Source organism: Fukomys damarensis, unplaced genomic scaffold (genome assembly GCF_012274545.1).
Source record: "Fukomys damarensis isolate Sample0158 unplaced genomic scaffold, DMR_v1.0_HiC HiC_scaffold_19, whole genome shotgun sequence".
Taxonomy (NCBI): Eukaryota; Metazoa; Chordata; class Mammalia; order Rodentia; family Bathyergidae; genus Fukomys; species Fukomys damarensis.
Window position 1 is genome coordinate 3973617 of NW_022900931.1, and position 10696 is coordinate 3984312.

The 10696-nt window shown below is 37.5% G+C and overlaps 1 protein-coding gene across 1 annotated transcript in view; it reads left to right on the top strand.

Moving 5' to 3' along the window:
• Positions 1-10696, top strand: part of Smc1b (structural maintenance of chromosomes 1B) — a 62234-nt gene that overhangs the window by 4232 nt on the left and 47306 nt on the right. Inside the window, exons 2-5 of the mRNA XM_010634336.1 lie at positions 4265-4453; positions 5991-6103; positions 6193-6396; positions 9027-9265. Coding sequence (XP_010632638.1) covers positions 4265-4453; positions 5991-6103; positions 6193-6396; positions 9027-9265 — 745 coding nt within the window. The remainder of the gene's footprint in view (positions 1-4264; positions 4454-5990; positions 6104-6192; positions 6397-9026; positions 9266-10696) is intronic.

The following is a 10696-nucleotide window of genomic DNA, read 5'->3' on the forward strand; positions in this document are numbered from 1 at the left end:
CCCAGCCCTTACCAAAAAACAGGCCTGTTCTTTCCTAGTATTTATTAGTTCAGCAAGAGGCACCATTTACTCATTTATTCAGAAGCCTCAGAGCAGTTCTTAATTCCTCTTTTTCTACACTCCACTTCCTTCATCCAATCATTCGTAAATGATGTGGCTCTTCTGTAAGACATACGCTGAATCTGATTCCTTCTTTCCTTGCCCTTTTCAGTGCTGTAACAGTCAAAGCTGCTAAATCTGTCACTTGTCTGTCTGTAATTCATCCTCAATGCAGCCAGAGTGAGCACTGAAAAACAAACAGACAAAAAACACTAAATCAAGCACTTCCCAGTTTAAAATTCTCCAGTGGCTTCCCCTTGCACTTAGAATAAAAATCCATGTTTCTTGCCATGAACCTTAAAGCCCTTCTGTTCCCTGTATATTTCTCCGCTATAATTTCTCTTTTACATTTACTGTGTGATTGGGTCAGAACTGCTGTGGTTCCTCCCTGGATTAATGTAAGCAACCTTTTAGTTGAGTTCCCTACCTTCTGTCTTACCCAATTTTAAACCTATGTGCCATACAGCTATGAATTAAAAGAACAAAAGGATTCATTTTATCTTCTCGATAGACAAGGAAAATTCTGACAAAATTGAAAACCCATTTCCATTCATGGGATTTTTCTCTGGACGGTGTTGTGATTTTCAAGTGATGTTTTTCCTGTATTTTCACAATTTCCTACATGAATGGCTTGGTTTACTTTTCTAAGCAGGCACAAAAGTGTTATTTTAAAAACCAGTTTTAGATAATCCATAATGGCTACTACATCTGAATTTTTTAAAAAGTATGTTATTATTGTAAAAGCAGTATATATTCATTGTAAACCATTAGAAAATAATCCTTTGGGGAAGTGTCTGTACAGATTTTTTCTTTGCAAACACTTTAAAAATGAAAATGAGATCTTACAGCACCTATTGTTTTCTAACTTAAATCTTCTCCAGTAATTATCTTCAGCTTCTTTTCATTTCATCTGATGCACAGCTCACATTCAGATTTCCTCAGCTGACTCCAAATCTTCTTTAATCAGTCCATTTTCTAACTTAGAACCACAGATTGCATCTGATGGCTACATCACTTAAATCTCACCTCTTCCTCAAATTAGGATTGAACTGAGCTAGACCTGTAGATCATTTTGATTTTGTGACAGTCTCACTAAGTCGCCCAGGCTGGGCTTCAATTTGTGATCCTCCTGCTTCAACTTTCCACAATTTTGGGATTATAGACATGCACCACCATTTTTTACTTTTAATCTCTCTTCATTTTACCGTGGTATTTTTAGTTGTAATACTGACTTGTTGAAAAGATTGGAAACATTTTTCTATTGAATATTTGATTTGTCTGATTGCTTCTGTATGGTATCATTTGGTTCTGTAAACTAGAAGGTGTATCTAAGTACTTAATGGTTCAAATTAGTTTTTGGCTAACTACATTACACTTCATGTTACATTGTTTTATGTAATATTTTATCATACATGATGGGTGATGACTTCATTATTGTATTTAATTAGATTCTTCCCTTTCTGACTATAAAGTAAGTATTTCCTTGGCATTGTTCAGATGTTCTCTGTTGACCTGGTTGTCTTAATGAAAATGAATAATCTGCCTGAATCAGCATTTTGTTAAGGTTTGCAAAATTGAATTTTCTAATTCGGTCATGCTTTCTACATTCATTGGATGATTCTTTCAGTGAAAAAAGCTTTCCTTTTTAACGGTGTTTTTAAATCAACATACAGTTGACATTCAAAAGAATACAATAAATGCTTACCTCTTTTGATTAATTTTCTCAAAGAAACTTTTAATAGTCCCTCGGGTGGTATAAATAACTTTTTCCCTGTTTTTGTTGACACTGATGTGGACCCGTAGATTTTCACTGATGGAAGTGTATCTTAGTCCGTTACAGTCATTCTTCAGTCGTGGCTGCTCCTTCAAGCTGCCGCCTATGTGGTTTGGTTGTGACCTCATTAATGTTGGGAAACTTCCTTGCATGCTGATGTATGATGTCTTAGTTCCTGGCTTATCTTCATTTTTCCCTGCTGCAGACTTGAATTAGCTAGTTCTCCAGTAACTTCTGGTTCCTCTTACTAGGACATGTATTAGAATAGCATTTGGAGCCAGAGGTACTTGGTGCATTCTGGATCATTTCAGTGAACAGGCTAGAAAACACATGAAGTACATTTTTAAGTTTGTTATTGTTTTGTATAAGTTTTATTGAGTTATGAATTATATACCATAAAATGTATCCTTTTAAAGTACAACCTACACAGAGCTGTGTTTCCCTCTTGCCTGACCAAAAGAATGTATTTTGAAAGTTTTGGATCCATTGCCAGGTGACAATTGGAAGTCAGTACAGTTTTCTTGTTTACTTTTTACTTTTTATTTATTCAGACAGGATCTTGCTTTAATAGTTCAGGCTAGCTCTGAACTCACTATGTAGCCCAGGCTGGCCTCGAACTCGAGGTGATCCTCCTGTCTCAGCCTCCCAAGTGCTGGGATTACAGGCGTGTGCCACTACACCTGGCCTTTTTTTTCAGTACAGTTTTAGTTTGCATTCTCCTTATACATTATGATTAATTTTGAGCATTTTTGATATTTAAGAGCCTTTTATCCCTTCTGAATTGGGTTTTATGTCTTGTGCCCACTTTTCTTTTGGATTAATGGCTTCACACAATCTTCAGCACAAAGCTTAATTTCTTTGATACAGCATATTGAAATTCTTATGTGAGTTTCCCAGCTTTCTCTCATCATTTCCAGCCTTGTAAGCTCTCTACCCATATTGAAATTACTTGCTTTCTTACTGAAATTGTACTGTCCTCCCCCACTCCTTTGTACATATGAGCAAGTTAATCTTTCTCTGAGATGGTATATTTACCTTGAGCACCCACCTCTCCTAACTTCTAATTTTCCTTTAAAACTTAATTCAGAATTATACCCTGCAAAGCCAACTCAGCCTCCATCTACTCATGCTTCTCCTAAATGCTTCTGTTGCATTTGTGTTCATTTACTCTGAGATTAAATTATTATAGTATGGGTACTAGTCATCTCTTTATTGCTGTGACCCAGTACCCAGAAAAGTCAGTCTAGAGGAGGAAAGATTTATTTTGGCTCATTGTTTCAGGGGTTTCAGCCCATAATTGCCTTGCTCTGAGGCAGACAGTGCATGGCAGTGGAAAGCTGCTCTTCTCATGGCAGCTGGAAAGCAAAGAGCAAATGATACAGAGGGAGAGGAAGGACCTGGAGGCAGAAATATATTCTTCAGGTTATGCCTCCAGTGACATACTTCCTCCAGCCAGGTGCCACCTCCTAATAGTACATTTTACTATGAACTTGTCAATGGATTGTTGATGATGTTAGCACCCATGATCTAATTACCTTCAGAAAACCCCACTTCTGAATATGGGAGCCTTTTAGGGTACATATTTGATCCAGTTCATAACAGTGTGATGTCCTACATTTAATGGAAAGAACATAGGCTTTGGAATCATATGCTTCACTCCAAAACATGTTATTTAATTCTTCTTTATAAAATATAAATTAAATGCTTATTTCATAGGTTTGTTGCAAGGACAAAATATTAGGTGTAGGGAATCTGGCACAAGGTCCAGTAAACATTGTTCACATTACTCACTGTAAGCACCTTTGAGTAGTCAAAGGACAAAATTAACAGTTTTGGCTTCAGGGTCTAATGGCTTTAATTTGTGATTCTAGAATCAGGCAACACCTTAATGTATAAAAGAGAATGAGTATTCCACTAGGCATGATAGAATAGTTAGTTTTTGTAAGGTAGGAGCAAGAAAACAACATAAAAACAAACTGAATTGGTTAATATCAGGGTATGCCAGTTTACTTTTCTTGTCAGGGTCACAGTAGCATGGACTTTCTTATTATGCCTGATTCAGGTAGACTGGACCCTTTCTGATTAGCTGCTGTGAATGTCCTATTTTATGTGTGGATTTACTCCTTCCTTAAAATTTTAGTTTGATTTTGTGGCACTGTTATGGTTTGCATCTGGGATTTAGAGCCATGGGTTTCTATCCTTAAATTTAGGTCTCTTCATCTGCTGTAGCTGCATTGAAGAAACAAGTGATTGACCTAGGATTTTTCAGTCACATGCATTTTGAACACTGACAGTCTATCTACTATTTCACTGCCTTTGGTAGTGTGACTTCTTTGACCCTGGGCAAGGCTTTTTATCATTAAGAATTAATCTTTCTCTTTTCTTCCTCAGGAAAATCTAATGTAATGGATGCACTTAGCTTTGTCATGGGAGAGAAAATAACTAATTTAAGAGTGAAAAGTATTCAAGAACTTATTCATGGTGCACATGTTGGAAAACCTATTTCTTCTTCTGCAAGTGTAAAAATTGTATATGTGGAGGAAAATGGAGAAGAGAAAACATTCGCACGGATTATCCAAGGTATTTTCTTTGTAGATTTTACTCATGAGTCATTTGATTTTCAAGATTAAGTAAGACTGATTTTTCTTTGTTTAAAATATGGGACTTAGTTCCCAACTTCTGAACAAGTTCCATTCCAGGAGAACATGTCTGATTCGTCCTAAGTCCAACAAAGTGACTTATACAGTACACCTGTGAAAGTTTGTGACTCAAATGTTTGTAAATTGGGGACTTAACTGTATTTCACTGGCACAGTGAACTAGAGGCTCTTTCAGAAGCAAGTAACAGAACCTGTTTTATTCTTCATTAAGATTCTTCCGTGCGACCAGAGATTTAGATCACTGGTGCCACTGCCTGCCTTGCAAGTGCAAGGTCCTGAGTTCAATCTCCCAGTACCAAAAAAAAAAAAGATTCTTCCTGCTAGGCGTACTGGCACATGCCTATAATCCTAGCAGTGGAGTAGCTGAGGCAGGCAGATTGCTGCAAGTTGGAAGCCATCCTGGGCTACATAGTGAGTTGAGGACGAGTCTGAACTAGTTTAAGACCTGGTCTCAAAAAACCAAAAAATATTTTTGAAAGAAAAAAAGAGGGCCGGGGATTTAGCTCAGTAGTGCACCGCCTGCCTCACAAGCGCAAAGTCCCAAGTTCAATTCCCAGTACAAAAAATAAAAAAAGAAAGAACTCTTCCTTAAGTTGACTTATTTTTTTCAAATCTGGCAAACAGCACTTTTATATGTGGGTATTTGGTTGAGATCAAGAAGGGAATCATACAGAGAAGTCATGAAAGCTCTTCTTGGGGTTCTTGATGCTTGTCTCTTTTCTTATTGATGAATTAATTGTATGCATTTATTTTTTTAAATCATTGCTATTTTCATTCTTGTTCTCCAGAATGTTTCCAATTTTATACATACTCTTATTAACCTCCTTCAAGTTCAATCACAGGAGATTTTAGAAACACTGTTATATACTTGTACTTTAGTGGGTAATCTCATCCCTTTATCACATGGGCATATTCATTGTCTAGTTTTCTCACTTTCTTTTGGATTTTTTGTTTGTTTATTGAGCTGGAGTCTTGCACTGTTGTATAGATTGGCCTCAAACTACTAGCTTAAGTGTTCTTTCTGCCTTAGCCTTTCAAGAAGCTACAACTAAAGGTCATGCCACCGCACTTGGTCTTCCTTGGGATTTTTAACTAGAAAAGCGCCATCTCAGTATGGATTCCCTTGCCTGTCATATTAAATCTCAGTGCCTTCACTCCTGTGCTGAAGTGTCTATTCTTCCTCCTTCCAAAGTCTGTCTTTCTAAGGACTTACCACTTTCTCACAGGCTATTTATTTTACTTGCATACCTCATTTTTGTTTGTCTCCCTGACTAGGATATAATCTCCTTAAGATCAGAGACTTTTATCTGTTGCATTTTTGAACAGAGAATAGTCTTTGGCATTTAATAGACACTGTTGGTGACTGATGAAATGTTTGTATTAATAGGTATATTGTTGCATAACTAGACATTCCAGTAAAAACAATATTCTACCACAGTCTCTGTTCTTTTCTATCAGGGGGATGCTCAGAATTCCGTTTTGGTGATAACCCTGTGACTCGCTCTGCCTACATAGCAGAGCTGGAGAAGATAGGCATAATAGGCAGAGCACAAAACTGTCTCGTTTTTCAGGTAAGTGGCCGTAGGGGTTTATCTGATTTATAGTTTTAGAAATGCATCACTACATTTTATATGTTGTTGTCCTTTCCTGTTCTTAATAGGGAACTGTAGAGTCAATTTCCATGAAAAAACCCAAAGAAAGAACCCAGTTTTTTGAAGAAATCAGCACTTCAGGAGAGCTTGTGAGAGAGTATGAGGAAAAGAAAAGAAAGTTACAAAAGGCTGAGGAAGATGCACAATTTAATTTTAATAAGAAAAAGAATGCAGCTGCAGAGCGCAGGCATGCAAAATTAGAGAAAGAAGAGGTAAGGTGTCCTGAAGATGTAACAGATTAAGGAAATGCTAGCTATAAACTTTCTGGGAAAGTTGCCAGGTGTTGGCTTGAGGCTACCAAGAAGATTGCTTTAATAGTAGAAGACAGTGTATTCATTAAAGATAAACTTTATGGCACATCTTCCACTCTTTGGGTTTTTCTTCACAGGACAGTTTTGGATCTTGAACACTTTTAAAGCTTTTAAAAATTATTAGGACCCTCCTGGTGTGGTGGCGCACGTCTGTAATCCCAGCACTCAGGAGTCTGAGGCAGGAGGATCACTGTGAGTTCGAGACCAGCCTGGGCTACATAGTGAGTTCCAGGTCAGTCTCAACTACATAGTGAGACCTGTTTCAAAAAACAAAACAAAACCAAAAATTATTGAGGACCCAAGGAGGTTTTTGTTCATGTGGTATTTACTGGTATTTGTAGTATTTGAAATTAAAACTTGAAATTTAAAAAAAAATTTAATGATCCATGCAAAAATTGCAGTTGAATTCATCACATAACATTTTATGAAAAATAACTACATTTTCCAAAATGAATTAATTAGAAGAGCAACATTGGTTTTTTTTTTTTTTTTTTTTTTTTTTTTTTTTTTTTAAGGCATTGAATCCCTGGCCTTTGCACTGAGCTGCATTCCCATGCCTTTTACATTTTTTCTTGCAGACAGGGTCTTGCTAAATTGCCCAGGCTTGGCTCAAACTCCTGATCCTCTTGCCTCAGACTCCCAGAGTACACCAACACTCCCAGCTTGTTTTACTTTCTTTCTTTCTTTTTTTTTTTGGTACCAGGGATCGAACACAGTACTTTGCCCTTGCAAGGCAGGTGTGTGGCACCACTGAGCTAAATCCCCAGGCCTTGTTTTACATTTTTATAATCTCTTTCATATTTTGCTTAATAGAAGTAGCTAGATCTCATCCACACATGATTTTTGCATGGTAGGTACTGTCACATTCAAGTTTTCCCACAATAACCATTTCCTCATGCAGGTATTCATTGTCTACTTCCCCATCTAAATTATCACCCCTTCCCTTATGCGCTTGCAAGGCAGGCAGTGGAACCACTGAACTAAATCCCTGGCCCTCCATTTTCTTTCTTTTGTAACATATATTGCAGTATGAAAGTATCTTATTTTGTTTTGCTTTGCTTTCATCTTCTCCTGACTCCTCTTCCTTCCTCTCCCCTGCATTACAATAAATGAAATGTAAGTTTTTTAGGAGCAGAGATGGTCTTTTTTGTCCTCTGCCGTATCTCAGCACATAGAGCAGGACCTGGTGCATAATAGACACTCAGTAAAGATTTGAAGAAATGAATGAAGGGTAGATGGGTTCCTAACTCGTGAAATTTTCTCAGTCCCCTCATATTTTGAATGTCTGCTTTGTTCTTGGTTTTGTAGTGGAAAGGGGTGGGAAGTAAATGTTAGACTGTAATACTCCCTGTATAATTCAGTAGTTTACTGAATTGCAGAACTTGAAACATAAAAATGTTACAATAGGGGCTGGGGATTTGGCTCAGAGGTTCTGCTGCCTGCCAGGGGAGCGCAAAGGCCCAAGTTCAATCCCTGGTACCAAAAACAAAACAAAACAAACAAAAATGTTACAATAGCCCAGCTTCCTAATTATTTTTAGATTGTTTGCTTGTTTTTTGCACATCTTTGGCAGATGGGTTTTTAGCTGTTACCTGAAATACTTTATTAAGTAGGAACTCTCCTCTTGAAATGGCCCTGTCCTTTATTTCTTCGTTAATAGCACAGATCATTGTTAAGGAAATTCTTCTTTTCTCATGCAATATAAAACAATAATCAAGTAAATTACTACAGCTTCTGTGTTACTTTTCTCTTGTTGCTGAGACAAAATACCTGACACCCAAAGTTAAAGGGGAAAGGGTTTATTTAGCTCAGAGTTAGTAGGTTTCAGTCCATAATCAGCTGGCTCCAAGGCAGGGTGGCAGGGCAGCAGTGGTTCTTGGCGGACTGACAATAGCAGCTGACAAGGGACCTTAACAGTGTCTTTCTGCCTTTTTATCTTATTCAAACTGTTGAGGGAGGGTAGTACTCACACCCTTAGTCCTAGTGCCCTCAAGCCTAGCCCCACCATGAATCAATCACACAATCTAGATTCAGCCGCCTCTGAGAAAGCATGAGACTTTGGGGGACTTCTCAACACAAGCCATAACAGGTTCTAGTGGTCCTATTGTTTTTATCAGTAGAAAAATTACTTCCCATAGTATAAATTTTCTCTGAAGTCATTGAATTTAAAGTTGCTAGAGAATGTACAGACATATAACATTCTTCAGCTTACAAATGAGGAAGATGACACCAAGAACATTAATGGACTTGTCAAAAGATAGAAATTAGGATAAGGACCTGTGTAGCAGGTACTACTTCGTTGTTTATACTAGCATTAGCATTGGGTGCATTCGTTCAAAATCATTTACCGGCTTACTGGCTCATTTTAGAAGTGTGTCCAGAAACTGTCCAAATAATGCAACTTTTGGCAAGAATAGTGTTTCTTAATAATATAAATAAAAATTCATTATGGATCAGTGTGTTGGTACAGTAGTGGAATTTGTGGAAAGTATACTCCCTTTTAACTTACTTTGAATTGTATTGTTTTATAGGCAGAACATTACCAGAGTCTCCTTGAAGAACTGAAAAAAAACAAGATACAGCTGCAGCTTTTCAAACTATATCATAATGAGAAAAAAATTCATTTCCTGAACCTTGAGTTAGAGCATGTGAATAGGGATCTGAGTGTCACAAAAGAGTCACATTCTCATCATGAAAGCATAGTTAAAGCCAAGAAAAAGGAACATGGAATGCTAACTAGACAACTACAACAAACAGAGAAAGAATTGAAGTGAGTTTTTAAAAATAGGTATTAACATTTGGATTTTATGTAGATTGAGAGAAAAATGTAAGTAGCACTAGGAAAGTTAACTTTTTTAAATGAGCATTTGGCTGGGCATGTTGGCACACGCCTCAGGAGGCTGAGGCAGGGGGATTGTTACGGGTTTGAGGCCAGCCTGGGCTATATAACAAGTTCAAGGCCAGCCTGAACTGCATAGTGAGACCCGGTCTCAAAAAAACAAAGAAAAACAAAAAAAACAAAAAAAAATGAGTTTTTTTACTTTGGAATGCTTGTAGGTATTCAGAAAAAGTATAAAGTTCCATATTCCCCATGCTGTTTCTCTTATTAATATCTTATAGTAGAGGCCAGAGGTTTAGCTCAGTGGTTTCGCTGCCTACCTTGCAAGCACAAGGTCCCAAGTTCGATCCCTGGTACCAAAAATCAAAGACAAAACATCTTATACTGGTACGCCACATTTTGCAGAATACAACAATATGATATTATTAAAACCCATACTTTCTTGTGGTCGCTTTGGCAGCACATATACTAAAGTCCATACTTTCTTCCTATCTTAGTGTGTATCTCATGTCCTTTTCTGACTCGGAATACCACAGTACCCTGAAGAGTCTGTTTTCTGGTCCTGTGACAATTTTTGAGGCTCTCCATGTTTGAATGAGCTTGATAGTTTTAGGAGTATTGGTCTATATTTTCCATAGGATGACCCTCATTTGGGATTAGTCTGATAGTTTTCTAATAATTAAATTGATATTGTGGGTTTTGGAGAGGAAATTACAAAAGTAAAATGCCATTCTCATCATATGATATCAGTGTCAACATGTGTTCTGACGTATATCTTGTGTCCTGTGCCCTGTTAACATGACATCTGCCTGTGGCCATCCAGAACTCTTCAAGTTGTTTCCTGTGTCCCTTTGACATAGCCCTGTCATTGTAATTTTTCAGCACGTCTGTACTTTATTGCACTGTGAGATGTCCCGGGCCTGGCGTGAGTCATTTCTCCCAGAAGAGCTGACTCCTTTTATTGATGAATGGTTTTAGGAGCCAACATCTGTACACGAGTGTGCTTCCTCTGCTAGTATTTCTTAGCTGAAAGAACAAGGACATGTATGTGTATGTGCTGACGCACATATACATGAGTCTATTAGGATTTCCACATCTGTATTAAACTAACCATGACTTGATACTGATGCCTCCCAACTGTAATCCATGACCACATAGATCACTCTAACCTGCTCTTATTTGGAACACCTTTTTCAGTAGTGAGGAACCTGGCTTCCACTGTCAACCATCAATTTACTTAATTCAGTTCCAGTAATCATGTAGAGCAGTATCAGAATAGTTAACCTATACTCACTCACAAGGGAAGCAGTTTTATAACTAGAGTACAGTGCTTTTTTTTTTTTTTTTTTTTTTTTTTTTTTG